This window comes from Astatotilapia calliptera, chromosome 5 (assembly GCF_964374335.1).
Source record: "Astatotilapia calliptera chromosome 5, fAstCal68.1, whole genome shotgun sequence".
In the NCBI taxonomy this organism is placed as follows: Eukaryota; Metazoa; Chordata; class Actinopteri; order Cichliformes; family Cichlidae; genus Astatotilapia; species Astatotilapia calliptera.
In genome coordinates, this window is record NC_137426.1 from 20,779,140 (window position 1) to 20,804,859 (window position 25,720).

At 38.6% G+C, this 25,720-nt stretch overlaps 1 protein-coding gene across 5 annotated transcripts in view; it reads left to right on the forward strand.

Moving 5' to 3' along the window:
- The first annotated feature begins 504 nt into the window (after nt 1-504).
- rad18 (RAD18 E3 ubiquitin protein ligase) overlaps nt 505-25,720 on the forward strand; it is a 44,561-nt gene continuing 19,345 nt past the window's right edge. The window contains exons 1-12 of one of the 5 annotated variants that reach the window (XM_026167967.2): nt 505-681; nt 2,546-2,624; nt 3,094-3,155; nt 3,372-3,442; nt 10,445-10,857; nt 12,471-12,570; nt 14,650-14,828; nt 16,304-16,374; nt 16,718-16,778; nt 18,694-18,825; nt 20,157-20,280; nt 24,846-24,884. In XM_026167967.2, coding sequence (XP_026023752.2) covers nt 520-681; nt 2,546-2,624; nt 3,094-3,155; nt 3,372-3,442; nt 10,445-10,857; nt 12,471-12,570; nt 14,650-14,828; nt 16,304-16,374; nt 16,718-16,778; nt 18,694-18,825; nt 20,157-20,280; nt 24,846-24,884 — 1,493 coding nt within the window. In that variant the 5' untranslated portion in view covers nt 505-519. Of the gene's footprint in view, nt 682-2,411; nt 2,460-2,545; nt 2,625-3,093; nt 3,156-3,371; nt 3,443-10,444; nt 10,858-12,470; nt 12,571-14,649; nt 14,829-16,303; nt 16,375-16,717; nt 16,779-18,693; nt 18,826-20,156; nt 20,281-21,020; nt 22,236-24,845; nt 24,885-25,720 lie in introns of those variants that run through there. The other 4 variants (XM_080301880.1, XM_080301879.1, XM_026167968.2 and 1 more) reach the window with 4 other exon arrangements.

A 25,720-nucleotide genomic window follows, 5' to 3' on the forward strand; every position in this document is an offset into this window, starting at 1 on the left:
CCTGCAAAGTCCTGATAAACCGAATAACTAAAGCTGGTTAAAATTGTTAGTACATGTGTATTGTATATTATTAGTATGCTAAATTATACTGTAGCTTGATATTAACGTATTAAACTCAGTAGAAACGGGAAGTTATATATAAAATCATATAACAAAGCACATCAGGAAAAGAGACAGACAAAAGCTGCTGTCCATCATATATTGTAATTATTCTGGAAAAAGTTGTTACCACTGTCAAACTTTAACTGAAAAAAAGCCTTGTTTTGTTATTTTGTTGCTATTTTCTATGATTCGTCAAGCAGTAAAACATTGTGTATAAAATGCAGGTATATCAAATCTGATATTCTTGAATCTGCACCCGTAGAAAGATACGAGGCAGCACAAGTACTGCTATGCCTTTAAGTCCAAACAATAAAGACAGCCTCTTAAATAAAACTGAAACAATGTAACCCGGACTCTGACCGAGTGACGAGCACAGCTACAATCTTTACATATTTGTGGCTCAGCGGAAGTTGTCAAATGACGTCAGACGTATCCCGTTCTGTGAGCGGGACTCTCACAGCTGAGCGCCGAATAAAAAAAAGTGCTGAGGCTAACTTTGTCAAGAATCTGCGCGTTATTTCGGAGAAAATGGCCTTCGAGACGGAAGCGGATCTACCACCTAGTCTCGCATGTCTGAAAGTAGGTTGTAGCTATGTTTGATTTCAAATGTTTTGTTGACATGCTGGCTGTTAGCCCCCAGCTAACTGAAAACCCCAGCAGTAACACTTACATCACATTCGTTCAATCTTTATAACTCACTTGAGTATCTGACGTGCTTACAGTTAGTGATGAAACGTTTGCTAACCTTGTAAATACAGTGCAACAATGACATAAGTCGATCTAATTTGACTACCGCTGAGACTTTCTAATTTTGACCTCTACTTGTTCTAATAGTGCTTTGGAAAGTGAGTAGTTGGTGCAAACATACTGTTTTGTTGTGGGTTGTAGTTTAGGACGTCGTCTAATAATCAGAAGGTTGGTAGTTTGATCCCTGTCTCTTATAGTCTGCATGGGCAAGATACTAACCCCAAGTTGATCGCCGATGTAACCATTGGTGTGTGAATGTTGGATAGAAGGCATTTACAGTAGAACAGTGCTGTATAAAATTATAATTATAATTTTTCATAGATTCAGCTTAAGAAATGGGAGCAAATTTTGACCTTATTCAGCCAGCTGCTAACATTGTGGCTAAATATGCAATTTAAATTTGGTTCTGTGGTAATTTATCTGTCAATTTGCAGAAACAACACTGTTTTATCCCTTGAATTATGTGGGGTTTTTATGCTTGGTTTATTTATAGGTCAGTATTAAGTGGCTTAAAAATCAAGAAGAAAAGTAAAACATTCCTCTGAAAATGGTCAGGTACAAGGAGGGTGCTGAAAATGAGAGAAAAAGCTGTCAGTGACCAGAGAAAAATTTGAAAGCCCTTTTTTTTTTTTTTTAATTACACGAAAGCTTGGCTCCATGGAAGCAAAAAATAAAGACATGAGGGATGACTCAGAATGTGTGCACAGTATTGTCTGCGGTCAGAAAAGAAAGGACAACTTGTATTCTTGAATGCTATGCAAACATCACATTAAAAAAAATTTGTGGAACCTTGAACATTCTTACAAGAGAACATTCAGCTTGAGACAGGAGGGTTAGATAGTTTCCTGTTATTTAGTTGGATAGACTGGTTTTAGGAAATGATATCCTTTGTATGGGCAATCCTTTGATAAACGAGGACATTCACCAACTCTAGCGTACTACATTTACTGGTGGTGGTCAGAGGGCCCGGTGGCGCCAGTGTCCGGCAGCCTCGCCTCTGTCAGTGCGCCCCAGGGCAACTGTGGCTACAATGTAGCTTGCCATCGCCAGTGTGTGAATGTGTGTGTGAATGGGTGAATGACTGAATGTAGTGTGAAGCGCTTTGGGGTCCTTAGGGACTAGAAAAGCGCTATACAAATGCAGGCCATTTACCATTTATTTATCATTCAGTGAGTAACATCTTCATCTGTCAACTTTTGTATTTTCATCCTATGTCTTGACGCATTCTCAATCATCCAGGTAAGTAAATCTCCAGAAGTCGATTCTGTTCACTAAAAGAACAATGGGCTGGGAGGTCAGTTCCTTAGTCTTAATTATGCAAATTCTCATGACCATTGATCAACAGCACAGTGGGTTTCACTGATCAAAGCCCATTGTTCCTTCAGTGGGCTGGTTTCAGTCATTATGCAAATGTACTGTTTATAAGATTGGGGAAACCTGCAATCAGCTCAGACTGAAGAAGTCACTTGGATGAGTGACGAAACATTTCTTCCACAAAATGCTACGTCCAGATGAACACAATCAACTTTTGGATATTTTCATCCTAAAATAATGTATGATTAAAAGTGCAAAGGTTCATGCACAGATGCTTTGAGCCAGCCATACTTTTAGTAGGTAAAATATATTGTTGTTGTTGTTATTATTGCAGGTACTTGTTGATTTTCAGCTCTTTTTTTTTCCTCTCTCCCATCTACAGAATGTCGATGCGCTGCTTCGGTGTCCTATTTGCTTCGACTTTCTCAATATTTCAATGATGACAAAATGCTCACACAATTGTAAGTAATAGCAGTGCAAAAAAAAATTGTTGATGATAAAAAAAAAAGTAATAGCAGTGCAGATGCAGTCATAAAAGAAGTTTATGCAAATAAAAGGAAGAACACTGAGTGGTTGTTTGAAACGAGCAATCAGCTGTCCTTTGTCTGGTTTATGAACTATATCCCACACATTGCAGAGGCAGATCACGAAATATATTTACATAAATTATTTTTGATCGTCTACCATAACGCAACATTAACAGGCACACATTAAATTTCTATTGTTTTGTTTTTAACGATTTAAAATGGTTTACTGTAGAGCTGCAGACATAATATTATTTTTCTCATCTTCTCCTAAAACTTCACCCTCTCTCTGTCACTCTTCAAATTTCACAATTTGCTAAATTAAAAACTGTCACACACGTCAAATAGCGATGTGATAAAATGTCAACAGGCTGACACAGCTTTGTGTTTGCATTTTATTTTGCAGTTTGTTCTTTGTGCATCCGGAAATTTCTTTCTTACAAGCTCCAGTGTCCAGTTTGCAATACAGTAAGTATGACCATGACTTGTAATGGAATTACATAATAATTAAGGACATCACCTAAAGAGACTTAATCGATATCAGTAAATATTGGTTAAATTATTTAAGTAATTCACTGAAGAACATCACTTAAACATTGTCTTGCTCAACTTTAATTGTAAATATCACTGGATTTTGGACCCTACAGGCAGAATTTCTTCATATCTTGCTTCTTTTTCTTTTAGCAAATGACAGAAGCAGACCTGAGGAACAACCGTCTGTTGGATGACTTGGTCACAAACTTTCAATCTGCAAGGTAATGTACAGCTCATGACAAGTAGCAAGTGAACTGTCTTGTATCTGAAATGAAGAAGAGCTTTTTATGCATTTAGATCTTAGTGCACACTGAATCACCACTAGTGGGGTCCACAACAATATTACAATATTAAGTTAAAGGACAGAAAAAAAAATACTTGCAGCTGTATTGCATGATTTGGTACACATATAGAATAAGTGTGTATGCAAACTATATACTTACCGGCCACTTCAGTAGTTATACATTATCGGGTTTAACCCCAGTTTACCTTCAGAACTGCCTTAAGTCTTCATGGCACTGATTCAGCGAGGTGCTACGAACATTTTTGTCCGTACTGATATGAATCACACACTTGCTGCTGATTTGTCAGCTGCACATCCAAAAGGTGCTCTCTTGGATTGAGATGTGGTGACTGTGGAGGTCATTTGAGTACAGTGAATTCATTGTCATATTCAAGAAACCAGTTTGAGATGATCTGAGCTTTGCGAGTTGGTGCATTATCATGCTGGAAGCAGCCACCAGAAGATAAGTACGCCGTGGTCTTAGATAAATCATCTTTTTGACTCCTCCAAGCTATATAGAATGTCACAGCCAGACTCCTTACACATTCTTGTAAGGAGGCTCACATTACTTTTTAGGTTGGCTCCCAGTAAATTGCAGGACTCGATTTAAAAGTTTTGTACTCACAGACTGAGCACTTAACAGCCAGACTCCAGACTATTTATCCCAGCTTGTTACTAAACACACTGCTGCTTGTGGTCTTCGATCACAGGATCTCAGAATTTGTTAGCGGTTCCTCGTACAGGATGAAAGACTAGGGGGGACAGAGCCTTCAGTCTGTGGCACCAAGGCTTTGGATCAGCCTCCCACTCCAACTTCTGACTGTGGACTATTTTAAGAAGCAGCTAAATACCTTTTTGTTTAACTTGACTTTCTGTTGAGATGTTTTCAAACTACATGTTTTACTTTGTTCTGCATCTATTGCCATTAACTGCACTTTTATTTTATTGTGCAGTGCTTTATGACTGCCTATCTATGAAAGGTGCTTTATAAATAAACTAGCATACTGTGGTCGTCAAGGGGCACAATAAACGACAATACTCGGGTATCCTGTGGAGATTAAATGATGGTCAGGGGGCCAGAAGTGTTCCAAGAAAATATTTCCCCACATCATTACACCACCACCACCAGCAGCAGCAGCCTGAACTGTTGACACAAGACAAAGTGGATCGATGCTTTCATGTTGTTTATACCAAATTCTGACCCTACCATCTGAATGTTGCAGCAAAAAGCGAGACTCGTGAGACTAGGTGATGTTTTTCCAGTCTTCTGTGGTTCAATTTTAGTGAGCTTGTGTGAATCCTCAGGTTCCTGTTCTTGGCTGACCTATTCTCCTCTGACCTCTAGCATCAACAACCAACAGCATTCTAATTTCCTTTATTGTCATTCAGTTAATACATCACAGATGTACACAGTTCAAAAAGAAAACAGTCTCTCGCTGGATATTTTCTCTTTCTCAAACATTCTCTGGAAACCCTAGAGATGTTTTTGTGGGAAACTCCCAGAAGATCAGCAGTTTCTGGAATTTTTCAGACCTGACGCAAACAACCGTGCCATGTTCAGTGTCACTTAGCGGTTGCTCTTGATGTATATCTGGTCAGACATTGAGTTGCTGCCTGGTGATTGGCTGATCACATATCTGTTAGCGAATAGTTGTGCCTAATAAAGTGGACTGTGAGTAAGCTTCTCATCTAAGCATCATTAATGAAATATTTCTTTCTGGCATTTTGCACATCAGACTTGTTGGGACACAATGATTTAATATAATCCATTTTGCTGCAGCTAGCCAAAGTGGTTTTTAAAAAATTCTTCATCCTGCAGAGGCAGGCTAAATGAGTAATAAAAATGGCAAATCAGATTTCCTCTGCAATCCACGTAAACCTCTTTACCATGAGCACAGGTGCTCTGAGCATCTCTTTAATTTGTATTTCATGATTGTAAGATCCGAAGGGGTAAAAAAAAGATCACTGCAGGGATTTCAGGGGATCCCATTGTTATTGGCAAGATTACATTATGCCCACTAAGAAAACTATTTCACTTTTTCTTCTGTACAGTATTGAAAAAACAGCCTGATTGCCTCCTAGTAATCTGCTTCTTATTCACAGATTTTCTGTAAATCAAATGGGGATTTTGTTTTCATCAGCTGAGGTCACTCAGAGTTCTCACTGCATTGCACTTACCTGTGTGCTGTGTAGCTCTGGGGCTGATACATTTTCATTACAACAGGACGCAGAGATGAGGTGCAGAGTCCAGAGCTGGGCTATTGGAAATTTCAAGGTACAATTTAGGTTGCATGTTATCCTCAATCTTCTGCTCTAGTGACACAGTTCACACAAGTGAAAACCTTTCCCTTAAAATAGATTGTAAAAACAGATTGTTCTGTAGTTAATAACACTGGCCACATGCTTGCAGTCACAGGCTGTTGGTCTGTGTTTCTGTTGTGGAACAGTTGTTTATAGGGAGGTGTAATTATTGTAAATTATTTACAATGTCATGGTACAACAGGTCACTCCAAACTCTAATTATTTATTCCTTCAGGTTGGCACAGGGGTTATAAATCACACAAGCTCCCCTGGTGATGCTAAACTTATGTAAAAAGGGTTTAACTGTATTATTATTATTATTATTATTGTACATAGCTCTGGAGAAGCTTACATTTTCACTCCTCAGTAATAAAAGGCTAATGGTTATTGTCGTCAGTGTCGACATAACTCGAGAATGTGGTGACGTAGGATTTTGAAGTTTATACGACAGGCTTAATTGCCTTGAGGCTTAATTAGTACCAAGTGTGTCAAGAAAATATCTGCCATGGCATCACAAAACCAGTAACATGAACCGTTGACACAGTGCAGGATTGATCCGTGCTTTCATGTTGTTCAATCTAAATTCTGACCCTGCCATCCACATCTCACAGCAGAAATTAAGACTCATCAGACCAGGCTAGTAACAGGCAACAATTTTCCAGTTTTCTATTAGTAATGAGAGGTTATTTGAGTTACTGTTGCCTTTCTATCAACCCCTTATCTGACCTCTGACGTCAACAAGGCACTTTTGCCCAGAGAGCTGCTGCTCACTGGATATTTTCTCCTTTTTCTTTTTTGGTACGTTCTCCATAAACCAGAGATGACTGTGTGGGAAAATCCCAGTAAATCAGCAGTTTCTAAAATACTGAGGCCATCCCATTGGGCACCAACCATCTTGTCACGCCTAACATCACTGCAGTAACATTTCTTCCCCATTCTTATGCTCAGTTTGAACTTCAGCAGGTCATCTTGCCCATGAATACATGCCTAATTGCATTGATTTGCTCCCGGGTCATTGGCTGGTTAGATATTTGCAAAATGTAATTTAGTCATGTTTTGTGCCACCGTGTGTTGTATGTTAGCTGAACACCATTCTTCTGTGTTTTGATGATCTGCTGACTGGAAGAACCATAGCATATGATTATGTTTCAACCATTTAAGCCTGTGAATGGGATATTGTTATCCTGTAATGACAAGGATAAAAGCAAAGCCCCTCAGACTGACTTTGTATTGATTTGCAGTGAAACTTCCCTCTAGGGGACAAATGGACAGAGAGTAAATTGTCCCAAAAAGCATAGAACAATGCCCCCTCACCCCTTCTCTGTACTTGAAAAAGATTCAAGTTTGTCATCTGCCAAACTCGTCACATTCATACCAGCAAAAACTACATCTGTGAAATGCTTTTCTCTTTTGCTTTCGTTTCCATTTCTTCTGTTAAAATGCACACGTCAGAACCTCCCCGCCAGCAACTCTGTATTCACAAACCTTAAAAAAAAGATCTGGTCCAGGTTTACCGATTAATACTAATCCTCCTAAACCACTTTTTTTATGGATGGTGGCTGAGGTTGACTCCTTCTGGAACATTTCATATCTATAGTACATATGTGTCACTGAGGTAGTAACGCATTACAATCTCCATCCCGGGAATAGTGTAAGAGTGGGGCTCCAGACAGCAACATTTCTAGTTTGCGTGAAAGTAGGGAACATTTTGAGAAAACGCTTCTGGCCGGAGTTCATAAACTCTTGTTCACTGAGAGTGACGCCATCCTGTCATTCTTTTCTAAAGAAATAATAATCCAAATGTAGAACAGAAAACATCTCTCAAAGGATATATATGTTCCTTTGTATTATAGATAGTCATCTATTAACAGATCATTTTGATGATCCATATTTTGGGGAATCTTGTAGCAACTCCTAAAGATTAGTTGAAAATAAGCCTGCGAGCCTAAATAGAGCTCTCCCCCCCGCTCCCTCTGCCTAAAGTCATTAGAATTGTTTCTCCAATATCTGGGCTGATGCCAATGCTGAATGCTGTTATCAGTCAGTCTACCACAATGTTTGTCCCTTCCATCAATCACATCTCTGTTATCAACAGTCTGAAAGGTCTCCCTTCAAACTGTAGCCCTTCTGATTGTCATCACAGTTACGAATGAGTGGATTAGGCAGCAGCCTTTTCCTTCTCTTTTTAATTTCCTGTTGTCTAACACTGAGCATCTGAGAAATTGGATTCGTTGGTTTTGACTCTGTCAAAATGTTGTTTTGTGTAAAGATAGACTTGTTTCAACTGGATTATTTGCTTTGAAATGACAGCATTGCAAAGCATTTAGGGAATAATTATTTAAACATCTGCTTATGCGGTTGGTAGATTCTCTGGTCCAGCATGTGTTTGGGGGTAACTTCCTTCATTCGGATTTATCACTGTGAAATCAGTGCTTTGGGTTGCTGTTATCTGATGGCTCTAATTTACTTCTATTAGAGGCCTTTTCCCCCTCTAGCACACCATTAGCTGTAATCTCAGTGCTGCATATTTACACTGGTACAGTAACCAGTTACCTTGCAGCCTCTTGTCTCATTTGTGTATTTGCACATTAGGATAAGAGATAAATTGCTAACAAAATATGTTTGATCACAATCATAACATGCCCTTTTCTATTATAAATGCAACATGGTTTGGATTTAGTGTTGAGAGACCATTTGTGAGGCTGAACCATCGCATTATGAAATTGTGTTTCATACACAACCCACATCATTTAGATGCGGGTTGTGTATTTTGTTGTATCACAGCTTCTTACAAAATAAAAATACTCTAAAATACTGACACTAATAACAGTTTTTGCAGTTTTGAAACTTTCTGGGTATAAGATATGAGCTGTTCTGATGTTCAGGGTCTCATTTGCTTTAGGTTTCATTTCACAATGTGTCGATGGTGTTTTAGCACCCAGACTTTTCTGCTATAGAGCCCTCCTATTGTAAAAATGCATTTTTTTTCTTACACCATTCATTAGTTTTTCTTTACGTTCCCTGAGGTCTACTGATGTCCACACACAAAATCCTATTAATGAAATGATTCTGACTGCTGCAGGGCTGCTTTTTTAAAGTCTTGGCACAATTACCGTGTGTATTGTCCCCGAGTAACAGCGACGGCGACTTTATAAAATCTGGTCCAAAGGCTTTGTGTGGAATTCCTCTGATCTCCTGCTCTGTATCTATGGTTTAAGGTCTCTAACACCCAGCTTTAAAAAGTGCTGTAGAAGCTATACCTGCCCTTTAAAACCCAGTTCTAATTATAAAACTTTAGCTCTCACATTGTAAAGAAAATCAATGGTGCAGCTATTTAAATTCAGTAAGTGTTGGGAATTTAAGTAGGTTGTATTGATCTTACAGATCAGTGGGATTGTAAATAAAATGCCCAAACTTTAGCTTCATTCCCTCATAATAACTAAATTCATCCTTTTCCACCTAATCAGAGATCAAAGCTGAAGCACAGCTTTTGAAGAGAAGCTAGAGAATATGGTTCATATAATAGGACCAGTTCATTCATTTCATTTACCTCATAGTAATTTTTTTAAAAATTATTTATTTACTATAAATTCCTATCTACTCATTGATTAAAAAAAAAAACAAACAAAGACGAATTCGTATACAACAGTATGGTACTGGGCTAATCAACTGAATGATGTTAGTGCACTGGAATAATTATTTTGGATGGTTGTAAATACAACACATATAAATCTTTTACATTTATTTAATATATTGGTCAGTAAATGAAATCTATAACTCTGTTTAAATTGCTCCATGTCTGTCCTAACATTTTAGGAAACTTTTAGTTTCTCCAACTAGATCAAATTTTATTAATAATATTAACTAATAAGAATGGAGAGAGGTGGTTTTATTGTAATGCCATAAGTCTCTGGGACACTGCGAGACCATGAGTGCAGGGGGTAACTGCCCTGACCACATCTCTGCATTGGTAAGCTTAGGTGTGTTAATTGTGAGGCTCTGTATTAAAATTCATGAAAAGAGCTTTGGACATAACTCGATAGCCAGGTGGTTTAAGTGCATCACACATGGGGAAAAATGCCATTAGCACAAAGATGGTGGGTTTGTTCATTGGACATTTTCTATTCATTTTTGTCTATGTGTATGCAGCGTTACTGATGAATGTTATCGGGAGAGCATATTTGTTTAAGGTTGGGAGGAGTAGAACGTGTTTCCACATCACATGTGTGCAAAGCTAACTTGGCGTGTGCTTGCATCTGTGCGTGCACGTGCATGAACCTCCTCCTAATGTAGACAGAAAGCACAAATAAGTTCTTAAATATGGAAAGTGGAACATCGCACACCTCATTGGTTCCATTTTATTGTCAAGTAACAGCCCAGCTTCAATTTGTTTGCTTTCCACATTTCTGAGGCTGCAGCCGAAGTGTCTCCTTTTTCTGGCTCAGTAGAAAAGGAGCGAGATGATTAAGCAGGTGAAGAGAACATCACAGGGCTCACTTCAATGCCAACAACATTTATTCACACTTCCTATGTTGTCGTTTTTTTTCTTTTTTCAAACTGAATGTAATAAAAGAGCATGTAACTGTGTTGTATTTTCTTTTTCATTCATATGTGCCCTGTTTCTTTTCTCTTTTTCCAGGCAACAGTTGTTAAAAGCACAATTTGACTCTCCTCCAATATCTCCGAAGACTCCCGCTTCAGCCGTTAAATGCAAAACTCCGAAGGAGAGGGGCCAGAGGTGTAACAACTCTGTGCTGAGCCAATTTTTCCAAAAGAAGCCTAAAACACCTCCCAGCAAAGAAACCCAGTGCAATGGTTCCATCTCTGAGTGCGTTCAGGAGGGGAAAAGATGGACTGCAGGAATCCACAATGATACTGACCTACATTCAGGAAAAGCTGAGCTTTCAGTGGTTGTGAAAGAAGAACCCATAGATATGGACGATGCTTCTACTCAGGGTTCGACGTCACTCACGGCCTTTCCAAGTATTAGCGCTGAAAATGGGATGGCACATTCTTTAACACCTTCAAAAGACATTAAGCCCATAATCAAAGGTAAATCCAGTTTAACTGTAAACATACTGTGGCTGTTGCCCTTGAAATTATTGCTTTAAAAATGGGTAAAAGTGGCTTTTAAAGCATTTAGATGGCAATGAAAGGGCAATAAGATGGCATCAATCTGCTATTAGCTTGTGATTGACTCAAATTGGGAATTGCATGCTAACTGTTTATGATAAATGGGATTAATTGCGATAAACTGGGAAAAATCACAAATCTGTTAGTTGGAACAGCCTCATAGATTTAATACTGAAATTCCTCCACAAATAGATTTGTAGTTGCTGCAGGAGGTGGATTAACTGGAAAAACAAACCCAGTATAGCCACTTGGCAGCCTTATTTTTATATAGGAATACTAACATGAAGCAACCAGTTGAGTCAGCTTCCTGTCTTGGAAGAAGCTGTGCTCTTCAGCACTGTCTGACTCAGACTGATTGCAGAGTGTTTGACTGCACTCTGTGTTTATAAATGAGAACAATCACCTTGCACCCAGAAAGATTGCAAGAAGTTGTTGGTGTTGCAGATTCAAACTGGGCAACTGGTCACTGCAACTACTTGTAATTTATAACCAAATGTGGGAAAAAAAACTGCAGTCAGTAGGCAAACACTGATTTTTTTTCCCCATTCTTTTTTCATTTTTGTCATCCTATTTCAGAGGTGGGAAGTAACTAAGTACAAATACTTCCTTACTGTACTTAAGTACTTGAGTAGCTTGAGTAGTTTTTTTTCCCCCTGACTCCTTTTTTTAACTTTTACTCCCTACATTTGTAAACAAATATCCATACTCTCTACTCCTTATTTTCAAAACAGGCTTGTTACTTTTGCTGTAACACATTTGAGGGGAGTTAATATTTCATGTCACTGCGAGCCTTCAAACATAAGAAGAGACGACATGTGCCAAAGTCAGGGGTTAAAAGCGGGATGGTGGGTTTATTATGTTTGTTTGGGGGATTGGGTGGATTTTGGGGGGGCTTTTTTATTTTTTTTATTTTTGACACCTGAACGACTGCAGGTGTCCATAAGTTGCGGTTGCGGTACTTCAGCATCTAAGTGGCCCTACATGTTTTTAAACCAGATATTAGGTCTGTACATGTGACGTTATGTTTTTTGATATTGTGAAACGTGCTGCAACTCAAACTGAGGCAGACTAACTACCTTATTTAAAGGCTGCATGGAAATCCTCTGCAGGTTAGTGCAGGATAAACAGGTTAGTTTGCTGTACTGTGATGGATCTAAAGTACAGAACAGTGTGTGACTGGTGCACAGTGAGATACATTGACTGAATTCCATCTTCATACCAACTTTGTACCATCTACAAAAAAGACAGCATAGAGTACAGTTTACTGTCAGTGTTTTTCATGACCTGTTGCTTTAATTGTCACTATTAGTTTAACTGGGTCACAATTAAAATTCACCTCCAGTGAATATAACATATTGATAACAAAACATACAGATGTGTCATTTCGGTTCAGGTCTTCATGTGCTTAATTTGAATTATGAATGAATTGCATAACTGCAGCTGGTTGGATGCATGCACTAAATTACATGGAAATATATTATAGAGTCATAGCACGAAAACTATCAACATTATTTTGTGTGTCTTTTTTGCAGTGGAGTGCCCTGTGTGTTCTGTGAGTGTTTCCCAGCATTTTATCAACAAACATCTGGACACGTGTCTTACCAGTGGCGACAAGAAGGAAAGCTTGAGGAGGTAAAGTATCCACTTTACTGATCACTTAAATGAAGACTGTACTGATGTCTTGTCAAGCTTTAATGCTCTTTTGGGAGGTAGGATACAAATAAAAGGGTCGTACGTAGGAAGAGTCAGAAGTCTCCTCAAGTTAAGGAAATTGTAGCAAAGAGAGGTCACTCAAGATCAGTAATTTCCGAAGGTGAACGAACACCAGTGTGACAACCTAAGATGTTGGAGGTCTCGGACATCCAAGATAGCAAAGACAACAAACAGCCATTAGAAACTGCCGTTATCTCCAAACTTATCAGTGGATCAGACAGACTAAAAGACAGATATGAATCAGATTAGCTGTAAAATTATTTTTAAACTATTAAACATTATTTCAACTGTCATTAACATGTGTATGTTAGCCTAACATGTTGAGATGTTTTGTTTTTTAATTACTTGTGATTTTGTTTTAAACTAAAAATACCCCTTATGCTTCAAATTAACAGGTACCACGTGGAGTTATGTTTACGTGGCATTTTTATTTAATCTTGTGTATACCTGCCTAGGGACAGCAGATGGAAATTAGCTTGTGGCTAAATGTCTTTTCTATAATGAGATTAAAGTTTTCTTGTACATGGATGCAGTAAAAAAAAAAAAAAAAGAATAAATAAAAGTAGAAGACAAAGAAAACTAAACACAACAGTTGGGTTTCAGTCAACCGATGACCTTATGTCCTCCCAGCAGTTTTTCCTGCTTTATTAATAACATTTAATACAGTTTGTGATACAAAATGGCGTACAATTACCAAAAACAGAAATGTTGGGAAAAATATTGTAGGTTTGGTCTGGATAAGCCGATTATAGCCAGACACAATATGACTTAAATGAATAACTCTCATGAACAGGTCATGTCTGTATTGATTTCACAATTCACAATTACTCACAGTTCAGGCAACAAAAAGAGTCTATGCACTCTTGAATTTCATAACTCCAAAATAATGTTTCCTTTATACGCAACAACTTCTGTCAAATGTTTCTTGTGGTATCTTATCTCTTCTCCTGGAAAACAGTTTCAGCTTATCAGTTTTTATATTGATGAACAGCATCTCGACTAAGTTACGGTCAGGATTTCCATACACGAATTATCTCTTATCATTATTATTATTCAGCCAGTCCGTTGCTGATTTATGTGCTTTTGCTTGTTGTCTTGTTCCATTACTGAACATCTGCTGAGCTTTAGGTCCTGGACTCCTGCCCTGCTCTTTTCCTCTAAAATTTGATACAATTTTGCATCTATTGTTTGTTCAAAGGTTGCAAGTAGCCTTAAACTGTAATACTTGTTCCAGTGCTTTAAGGCTGATATGAGAGTTTGTGGCTATTGTGCAGTTTCTTGTTTACCTCCAAGCATGCTGGGGAACTTTTGTGCCTTTAGAGAGGTTTAAAAGATTTTTCAGTGATGTGTTGTGGAACATCCAGGCTTTCTTTTTAACATGAGAAGTGCTTGTTTTGATTTTTGTTTTTTGTTTTTTGAGAGAGAGAGTTTCCTTTGTGGTATTCTTCTTGAACCCCATTGTTATTCATTTTTTATTTTTTGTTGTAACAGAAACACGAACAAAGATTTTCACAAATACAGATATAGTGTTTCATTGTAACCCCTGGGCTCGCTCCCATTCTTAGGGAGAGTAGCAACAGTCATGAGTTTCTTGAACTCTTTTGAAAATCTGTCTTGTTGTAGTTTGATGTCACAGGGCTTAACTTGTGAATAACTAAAGCTACAACCACATTAGGGGAACCAGTGGTTGGAGACTTGGGACGACCAAAATTAATGCGACCCTTTGAGCTCATCGGCTCTGAAATGGTTGCTTCAAAGTGGGGAACAGGTCTGCAAGCACTTGCTTTTCTTTTAGTGTGTAAAGATATTAATTTTATACCTAATTTGGAACCTTTTCCGTTATGACAATAAAAATTCTGCTTGTGTTCAAGAGCATTTCTTTCTATAGTTGTAGATTTTTGTTGTAGCTTAGCACAGAGATGCACCTCAAGCATTAAAATGTCATATCTGTTGGTTACTGAAAATATACAGTGAATCTGTTTGTTTCCGCTCTCTTAGCCAGAAGAGGCGTCCAATGCCGAAGTTGGTATACAACCTGCTTTCAGTGCAGGAGCTCAAGAGGAGGCTGAAGGAATGCCATCTGCCATTGCAGGGATCTCGAGACCAGCTGATCAAAAGACACCAAGATTTTGTCTACTTATACAATGCCCAGTGTGACTCTCTAAACCCGAAATCAGGTGAGAGGATTTGCTCTGTTTTTTTTTATTAAAATGAAAAAACAAAACAAGAACTCTAAACTACTGTGATATCACAGTGTTTTGTTACACAACAAAAGAAGTGGACTGTATAGGATATTGTCCAACCTCAACTTGAAAATCAGAAGTGTTTGTAGTCTATTCAAATAGCCACACTTGAATGTGGAATGAAAAATCACACATCATAAAGGGGGCCAGATGCAGTGTTGTTTACAAAACAGAGGAACAGTCATGTAATAGCTCTCAGTTGTGTACTTGTTGCCCTTATTAGTTATAGAACAAATGACAGGAGGGAGTGTGGCAGCCCCTGAACCTGTGCCTGCACTCTTCATTATACCAGACAGAGGCTTGCATGGACTTAAATGCTCTAACCAGAAAATGACACTCAAATATTTAGAAACACAGTAGAATCCCCCCAAAATTGAGATTTTTTTTTTGTAAAATGTGAATAAAAACGAATGCAATGTTTTGCAAAATCTCATAAACCCATATCTTATTCGCAATCTAGGAAACATTAAATGCTTAAACTGCAAAATCGTTAACATTTCATAAAAAAATATTAGTTCATTTTGAATGTTATGTCAGTAACATGTCTCAAAAGTTGGTATGGAGGCACCAAAAGGCTGGAAAAGTATACCCCAACATTAAAGAAAAAAAAGAACTCAATCAACATTTTATAACTGATGAGGTTAAATGGAAACAGATGGTAACATGATTGGGTATCAAAAAGAACATACAGCTTTCGTTTCTCTGCCATTTAAAATAGACGGAGCAAAAGTGGAAAACTGTTCTATCCTCGTACTATTGGGAATTTGAAATTCCACACAGGGTCCTCTGGACTAAAGAGAAGAGGGACCATCCAGTGCATCCGGACTTTTAAACAAGCATTCTCCCATCCAGACGACATTTATTTCAGTGAAGCTTTTGCATATTTCACAGTCCTGAACTTTCACCAGTTGAAACATTTAACAAATCGTGAAACAAGAAATACGACAAAGACCCGGGACTGTTGAGCAGCTGGAGTCGTGTATAAGACGAGAACGGGACAGCATTCGTTTTCAAAGTCCAGCAGATGGTCCCTGCTGTTCCCAGACTGAATGTTAATTCAACAAAATCAGACTGAACCGTTTTGCATTCGCTTTAACAAACACTCTGCTTGTTTGGGAACAGGCAGTTTTTTTTTGTTGTTTGTTTGGTCTTTTTTTTGTAACTCTATCGTGAAATGCCTTTGCTGTGGTACAAAGCTTTAACATTTTTTCCCCATGAGACTTAAACATAGAATGAAGTTGGTGATATTTGACTTCACTAGTTTGGTTTTTGTCTTGATTTTTTTTTTTACTTTTCTTGAAAACCTCAGTTTTGTTTTGCCACCTCATGGGTCAAATGGTACATTTCATTTAAGGGACAATATTTGTCACCTCAAGCCAAATAAAGATTCATCTTTCGTCTGTCAACAGCTGAGGAAATTGCCAAAGAGGTCGAGGCCAATGAGAAGATGAGAAACCAGTTGCAGGGGAAGGCCAAGCCAGTATGTATTAACTGCTTAGTGAGAGCTTAAATTTTGTTTTTGTTTTTTCTCAAATGTACGTTGCAGCATTTTCAGTAGCGTTTATATATTATTTTACTGTATTTCTAATCTTTTTTTTTTTTGAGAAACAATAATTCTGACAAGTTCTTACAATTTAAAATTTCACAGTCTTATGAAAATGAGTTATTTGTAATAAAAAAACAGTACTTTTGTTGCACGGGTGCTGGCTTAAAAAAAGACAGGTTAGCTCAGTTTCTTTACAAATATTGCAAAATTTCAATATTTGTTTTTCTTGATTCATTGTCAATATGAACAAATGTCTCTCCAATTAATCTTTTTCCAGGTCATGGTTTTCTCAAAGAATCAGTCTGAGAAAGAGATCGAAGACATGCATTCAAATTACAGTAAGTTTTTCTTTTTTCATCCTGACACTTTTATGTGCTGAAACGTTGCATGTTTTACACGCATACAGCAACGCAGTCCTAGGAAATGTTTCGTTGAAATCAACACTTGTGAAGAACGACACATGTAGTGACAATAAACTTTGGTGATGGAGAAAAAAAGCCAGAGTCCTGTTGACTATGTTTATTTTGGCCAGTAACTGAATGGTGTTCATTTTTGGTCACTGCTGTCTTTGGAAAGAAAGACTGAAATGTATGGCTCACATGAAATGCAACACACATACAGTATTGTGAAAGTCTTAAGCCACCTCTCATTTCTTTATATTTTTCCAGGAAAATTGTAAATGGGTGGGTAGATGGCTGTAGACAGTCGTTGTTGTATATTAATGTCAGTTTGAACCAAAAATCTCAAATTTGGGCTCATCACCCAACTGATTTATGTCAGGTACAATGAGAACGCTTGAAATAATTTAGGAGAGCTTCTCTATTAACTCTATACAGAGTTTTTTTTAAATGAAGGAATAGAGACGTATTCAATTTAATAAAACTTTATTGATCCTGAAGGTTGACCCCGAAGGAAATTGGGTATTGGGTGTTCAGAATTAGAGTGCATATTATATATTTTTTGGCTACAAAAGAAATAAAAGTTTAAAATTAGCTGGATAGATGTTATTGACAGCCTGTTATGACAGTTTTCAAAGCCTCCATCAGGCTTCTCGGTGATCAATTCTTATAGGTCACTAGTTCACTTGGGAAATCCACTGTAAGAGGACTTACTGAGAGGCAGTCCATCATAAAGACTGCATGACATTTTTGTCTGGTTGAGTAATTGTTGCTTGGTAATACTGTGGATAGGTCGACTGTCCCTGTGAAAACCGGCATAGGTTACTGATATTCAGTATCTCTAATATAACATGCTTTTGTTTCTCAGAAAGAGGATTGCAGTTTTGCATATGAAGTGTCGCCCAGCCATAACGCAAGTGTTACTTTAGTCTATAAGCTAGCCTCACATACCTTCATCAACAAGTTAAAAAAGAAGCAGAAACATGGACAACAGTTGTCTGATTTTTAGCAGCACGTGGTGACATAGGTTTTTGTCTGTGTAAATAATCTCCAGTATTTTATTATAATTCATAGGGCCACTTGTCTGTTGATTTGTATGTCTGAGACTTTTTTTTTCCCCCATGTGACCTCGGAGGTAATCACTCGGATACACAGAAGCAAGAAAATCTAGATGAGCTCTGTGTTTTTATCCTCGGGGCAGAGGCCAGTTCACCAAAATCGCAGGACATTGTTCTCAAGTCATGTTGACATAGTTGAACTAGATGAAAAGCTTGTTGGAAATAACTCTTAAGAGCTAACTTTAAAAGTGTTTGAAAAATGGATGTGACTCACAAGAGGTGTGCTCTATAAATAGCTGCGCTGCTGTGATAACCTCCCGATTTATCAGAGGAGGATGTGGATGACTCACTCTGCCGGCATGGGCAGTGGTGCCTGAGCAGGCAAGAAGGTGAAAGCGGCGTATACACATGCACACACCGTATCCGCCGGGAGCTCGCAGCCTTTTCTTTCTGTGACACCAATTTCTTTTAGTGTTAATACAGTTGGTAGCTAGTTATTCAGAAAACATTCCCATTTGGTAAAATAACAGCAGGTTGAAAAAATGTTCTGCAGTAACACTTTCTGAGACGTGAGTTTAAACTGCAGCTCCAAGTGGTCAACTGTGCGTTACAGTCATTTTAATTAGCAACCATTTAATTCGAATAACTTTAATTTATGACTGCATTTAATCTAAACATTGAATTCAAGGTTAGACTCTTGAACCGCTATTAGAAATCAGTGACTATCACATAACGTCATAATCATTCTATCCTCTTGATGTGTTTGACCCTATAGCGATATGCTATTTTGCCCACAGGGAAGCAGCACAGCAGTGACTTTTCCCGGCTAATAGCGCAGGTCCGCGGCCGCATGGAGACCACCAGACAACCTCGTGTTAAACAGGAAGTCAGCGAGGTGAACAAGGACGTACAAAAAACGCACTCTGCAGGTACTTTGACATTCAGACATAATATTTTCTAGCCAAAGGACACTTCTGTGCACTTCTCTGACGCCCTTTAAAAAAAAAAGTCACTTGATGTCTGTGGTTACCTGCTATCTTGTACACTTGCGTGAAAAGGAAATATTTTCCTTTGCAGCCCTGTGAAGACTAAGAACACCTTTGCTGCTTTCACAGGAGTTAAGAGAATAAGTAGCAGCCAGGTGCTGCTAATCAAATTCACTTGATAAACTGATCGTCTGCAAGTGCGAGCACCTTTTATAATAGCAGACGTTTTGGTAGTTTGTTAGTCTGGAGCATTCGTCGGTGTGAAGACATGATGTTGAGAGAAAATGCAAAAAATCAAAGCCCTACATGTTAGAGTTCAGAGGCTTCAGTTAGCATGTTTAAATTAGAAAAAGACTGAATAAGCATGGCTGTCAGGTGGAAGCCTCTTCTTTTTAAAATGATCATGGCAGCCTGGCTTAGCTTTGCAAACGTCTGAACAAACCTCGAGATTTCTAGAACAGTGTCACGTTTGGAAAAAAGCAAATACAACATATCAACACAAGCAACTCATATAAACTGTCAAGCATGGTGGTGGAGGGATGATGATTTGGGCTTCTTTTGCAGCCACATGAACACCTCGCAGTCACTGCGACGACCATGAACTCAAATTTAAGGCCAGCTGTCTGACGGTTAAAACGTAGCTGAAATTGGGACAAGCAGCAGGACAATGATCTCAAGCACAGCAGCAAATCTACAATCCAATGGATGAAAAAGGAAATAATCAGATTGTTGCCTTGGAAAAGAGCGGTGCTTGAACAAATACCTGCACATTTCAGTGAATTGAAGCAATGTTGTAAAGAGTCTGTGCATCAGTGTTTGTCTGATGCAAAAAATAATTACTTCAAGTTATTCCTGCAAAATGTGGCTGTGCACTTAGTTTTTCACAGACCCTGCAGCCCTGTGAAAAAGGTTTGTTTTTTTTTCTACACAACTGCCTTTAAAGAAAAAAAAAAGTCCCATCTTTTTGTAAGAAAGTAGTTTTTCCAAGTGAGTAGAAAATCATAAACACTTTTCCACCACTGAATGCTCAGTTTTTTATCAACAAAGAGATGATGCCTGGTGTTTGTTCATTCAAATGCTCTCTAAAAATTGGTGTTGCAATCCAGAAATGTTAATTCAACATTTAGCATATGTCATGCCACTCTGTTTTCACATTACTTATCACATCAGTGAGGAGGGAAAGAGATTCATTTTACGTAGAAACCTTTGACCCGTCATTTCCTCCTGGATCTGTAGCATGACGTCGTACAGCATTTACGGTTTGCCTCTTTCAGATCAAGGTGCACAAATAAAAAGCTGCACAGAAGTGAAGGTTGAACATGAAGCTGAAGACGAGGAATCAGGAGGAGTAATCGAGGTGCCGTCCAGCCCCACCTATAGCGACGTGTCCGTCAGCAGGTAAAACAAAACAAAAAATACAAACAATATTTAGAACCACTGAGTGCTGCACTGGACACCAGCATCTCAACCCAAAATAAACAGGTGCATCAGACACACCTCAGTCTCTTAGGGTTTCATTTATAACCAGACAGCGCGTGCACACAAGTGCCAGCAAATAATCCAGAAGCATCAGTTGGTAAATGGTAATGGCCTGTATTTATATAGCGCTTTACTAGTCCCTAAGGACCCCAAAGCGCTTTACATATCCAGTCATCCACCCATTCATGCACACATTCACACACTGGTGATGGCAAGCTACATTGTAGTCACAGCCACCCTGGGGCGCACTGACAGAGGCGAGGCTGCCGGACACTGGCGCCACCGGGCCCTCTGACCACCACCAGTAGGCAACGGGTGAAGTGTCTTGCCCAAGGACACAACGACCGAGACTGTCCAAGCCGGGGCTCGAACCGGCAACCTTCCAATTACAAAGCGAACTCCCAACTCTTGAGCCACAATCGCCCCAAGCACACATGACAGCTAATGTTGAGCCCCCGCTTGTGACAAGACTCTATAAAGATGTTTTTCCTCTCTTCTCTGCTTTATGTTTCCGTGTGTGTCTCCTCTGCTCTTGGGTCTGCTCCGCTGGGCAGAGGAGACACAACTAAGATGAAACCGAGAGCAGCAAAACAAGTAGATCCGAGCACTGAGCCGCAATGAAACAAATGCAAATATAATACTGATTCTCTCTTTTAAAGCACTGCCTGAGCACTCCAGACTGGATCCTGTCATCTCGCTTTGCTATCATGTTCACCCTCTTAGTGGAAATATTCATCTGTTATGAAGAGAGGCTCGTATCTGCTTACATGTCTGTGGATCTGCTATCAAACCACAGGCCTGAGAAGCCTGGATTTCAACACACACAGAGGAAGCAGCGATGGGAATCAGACCGGCTCCAGGAATACATAAATAAATCAGTAAAGAATCTGATCTAAAAATGACAGTATACACACCCCATCCATGGAGTTTCACTTCATTCTCTTTACATTTCAAATTTCTTTTTGAAAAACTATCGCGCTTCCTCCAATAAGTTCTACAAGCCATGATTTTTTCTTTATTTTTTAAAGAAGTCATTAGTACCATATTTCCAGAAACATTGCAGCATTTCTTTTCATGTTGCTCTTACTGCGTTCACATTAAATCTGTTGTTGGATTATTTTCTTAAAAATCCTAAAGGCATTTGTTTTGTATATGTCAAATAACACATTCTTTTGGGGGCTTCTAAGCTGATTGTAATGTTTAATTAGAACATAAAACGCACTGGTTAACATTAACAGTCAATTTTCTTTTTGTGACTTTTGCATTCAGATAGTCCAGATTTACTGACAAGTTCCTAACTTCTCTATAAAACTGATAATTAGCTGTTTTTCAGGTAATTAGATTCCCCCTCTCTCCAATCAAGTAGGCAAAAGCATCGGTGTGGAGTCACGCAGGTGTTCAGTCTGGATTCAATTATAGCTTTGAATATAATTGCAAAGAGGAAAGATAACTGGCTGTCGCTAAATAAAGCCCCGTGCTGTGAGACTCGGGAAAGAGACAAGGTCCTTTGCCGCACAGTTATAAATGATGTTGATAGCCTCTTGTGTGTGCTGTCAGCAGAGTGCCGCCTAAATCAGACAAAAGTGCCTTTTTAAAGTTGGGCCGTTACTTTAAATTCATAATCCCTTTCAGCCTTTTTTTGTTCATTTGACACATAAAGTGAGAGAGAGATTTCCAACAATACAAATCCAGATTCATGTGCTACTATGTGGGACACGTCGCTAATGATGAGAGGTAGACTGAAGCTTTGAGAAATAAAATAAAGGATAAAAATGCAAGATTTCCACTTTAACTAAACAACAAATAACGTGTAGTTTCTGTAAAATAACATTACCTACAGATGAATAAGTACAGCCTTTGGTTAAATATGTATATTGAAGGGAACAATTAGGTTCCCTTCAATTAAAAACAGTTAGGTGTACATTGATAATGGGAAAGAAGCCAGTGCAGCACTCGTGTCTCTATCCTCAGAGATCACCTGCTAACTAGAAAAATGGCTATTCCTAGCACACCGCAGACAGCTGAGGTGCTGTGAGTTAAAGATGAAATGGTTGTCATATTTTTATATAAGCGGGACGTACCTTTAAGGCTCCGCTTGTGAAGTGTGGCTTTCACACAAGGCTGACTTTAGTTTCTGTGCCCAGCCATGAAAAGTTACGTGCAATAAACACAGGCCAAGTAGCCAGTAAATGATAGTATGGGACCAGCTCTGGACCAATTTCCACTTCATTTTCTTTTGTAAAGCACCCCACTGTTTCGAGCTCCAAACCTCATCTGGAAGTTGGTCAGTAATGTTGAGATATGCTCAATGCTTCGCACGCACCAGCTTGCCAACAGGGACCTGCTGGTAAATGGCAGTGCCTGCCACTAGCACATCTTGAGAAGCACTTTTTTGGTTTGGTTTTTTGTGGGTTTACACACTTAAATAATACCTTTTGTCAGCTCAGTATTTGTATTGTTGGTTTCTCAGAGTGGCTTTGCATGTTTTTGTTTTTGTTTTGTTTTTTAGCTTATGCTGGAGTTCATCCACCATCTGAAACAAGCACTTTTAGTTCCTCTCCTTTTAAGTCCACCCTGACTTTAATTGGCCGGCCCATGCTTACAGGAGATTTGAACAGTAGCAATAACTATCCAAAAGAGTTGTGAGGTATTTAATGGTGTTAGGAATGATCCGTGCCTTTAAGGATCAACAGCTTGGGGAAACCAAAGGAGCTCTCCAAGAATATTTAATATAAGTGGAGAGAGAAAGTTGCTTTAAGACCTGTTCGCCCTCAGGGAGAGAAAAGCCCAGTCTTAGGTTAGATTGTGCTTTTCAATGCATATTTTTTGCAGTTTCTTTTGATAAAACTTTAATTTCCTCCTTTTTGACTCATGCGTTCTCAGCTCTGACACCATTTCACATTTTATTCAAGTTAAAATTGCTTATCAGGGAGTTGGTGTGCCACATTTCTAAGGGGTGTAATGTGTAAATTTCATGGTAAAATGTAATGTAGTCTCTACTAGAGTTGTGTTTTTTATCCATTTAAATTTTTGTATTTTAGTCCGCATCACAAGTAATTTATCATTTTTTTAAGGGTAATCAATCATGTCACCGTTAGTGACTGCTGAGCTAACATGAGCTGACACATTTTGTTTTTAGACCGTCTTGATTTTTTATTTTATTTTAAAAGGGGGAAGATAATGTTTTTTCCAGTCACATTCTGTTCTTAATATTCACACTTGGCTTTCTAGACTGAAAAGGTGCAACTAATCACTTTGGACAATTTATTTTCTTTTTCTAAGCCATCAAACACATGAGTGGAATAATGCTTTTCACAGATCTTCCTCCCTGTTTCTACTTCTTAAAATCACAACAAGATGTGACTTGCAAATGCAAATGAAATCAAAGTCCAGCGCCTCACAAAACTCAAAATGTCACACAGAAACTAAAATACACGGCGAAGTCTGATGCACATCGATAGCTTATTGTTGGTTTACAGCGAGAACAGTAGAAGAATAAATCACGGCGTGAACAAAAAGCTTTTTGTGCCGGAGGTGTTGAACGTCCAAATCGGTTAATACGGCAGAGAGAGAAAAAGGCAGCGAAACATCCACAATGCATTCAATTAACAATATAATACTGATATTGTTATCAGGGGTATGGAATTGTTCTTTATTTTCAGCGCCCACAGAGCATGAATGTGGCAGAAATTAGATCAGTTTATAGTTTATGCACCCCACCGATACAGCACAGCAGCCTGTTGTGTGTGCGAGAGGAACAGCAGCACATAATTGCAGACTTTTAGATTTTATATTCTGACAACAGCCCAAAAAAAGAGTGAATTTCTTTTTGTATCTATATTCAGATTTATGAAGTGTTTGCCTCAGCTTTGTGCAATACCGTCTAGTTTCAAATCAAGCCGGAAACTGAGGGTCGATTTTTGTTATGAAGTAACATCCTGGGTCTTTTTCACATTTTATTGATCTTTGCCTGTGATGGATCTTGCAGGTACAGTAAAACACACAGTGAATCTGAAATATGAGGTTTTATTGTAATCTCACATTTCTCCTGCAGGCAAGTTAACACAGATACAAGGCAAGTCATTAAATGTGTTTATTATTGAAACAGCAAGTATCCCGAATCACGGTATATCACACTTGTATGTTTTTACTATGTTTATGTTCAACATTTACAGTACTCCATTAGAGATTTCCCAAATGTAAACAGTTTAAGTGTTTCTCATTTAGTTTTAGTTTAAAAGCTGCAGGATTTTGTTTGTCGGGACAGACTCTTTGGATGTTTGTGTCAGTGTTTCTCAATCTCATCAAGATTGAATCTTATCAGACGTGAAAAGTAAAACGTGAAAATCAGCTTCACCTACGTTACGTTTTGTAATTTTAATACTAGTTGTGTGGACACTTGTTACTGTTGCTATGGCTTCTTGTGTTAGTGTGCATGTAGCCACAGTTAATTTATTGCCCTTTCTTTGTTTCCTCCCCTACAGTTCTATTTCTGACATCTTTGGTCCAGAACCTGCCAGAAAGTAAGTGATTACTTTGTTGTTGCTGTTGCCTAAATTTGATATTGTTCATCCATCTGTTTCTTTTTTTGTTTTGCTTTATATTACAAGTAATGTTGTATGTTAGCATACTGTTGATGTTTTTGTGTTCGTGTTGTACATGCAGAAGCGCGCACACACACAAACAAACGCACCCATGCATATATATACAGTAGAGTTTATGGGTTGTGCCAATGGAAAACGGCTTATTCCGCTATTGACGCTTGTTTTGAGCTTCTGGTGCTGACAGTCAGGTGACTGATTTACACCTGGTGTCTGCTCCAAGCATGCCACCCTCAGGATGGGGCCCGTGCCATAGGGCAACTTCAAGATGGTGTTCCACAAAAGCACGTTATTGCAGTATAACGTTCCAGTTCCATGTAACACTCAGTGGCACAACTTTTGTTCCACTTGATACCTCTGAAGGCCCCTACTAGCTGTTTTTTTTTTGTTTGTTTGTTTTTTAGCCAGTTCTAGTATAGCAGGAGACAGAAAGGTAGAACTTACTGTAATTTATTTTAAAAAATATGGTGCTGTCAGCTGTTATATCCTGAAGTAAATCAAGACCATACAGTCAGGTCCAAATATTTTGATCTGACTCAGTTTGGCCGCTCTGCCCTACCACAACGGATTAGAAATGATGCAATCAAGATGCAACTGAAGTGAAGACTTAGCTCTAATCCAGAGGTTTTGGCAAACTTGCGCATAAAGGATTTATAGGCATTTTTACATGGCCGCTCCGCTTTCACTGGCTCATGAGTAATTGACAAATAATTTTATTACATGAATATAAATTCTTTGCTGTCAGTGACTGCCTGAAG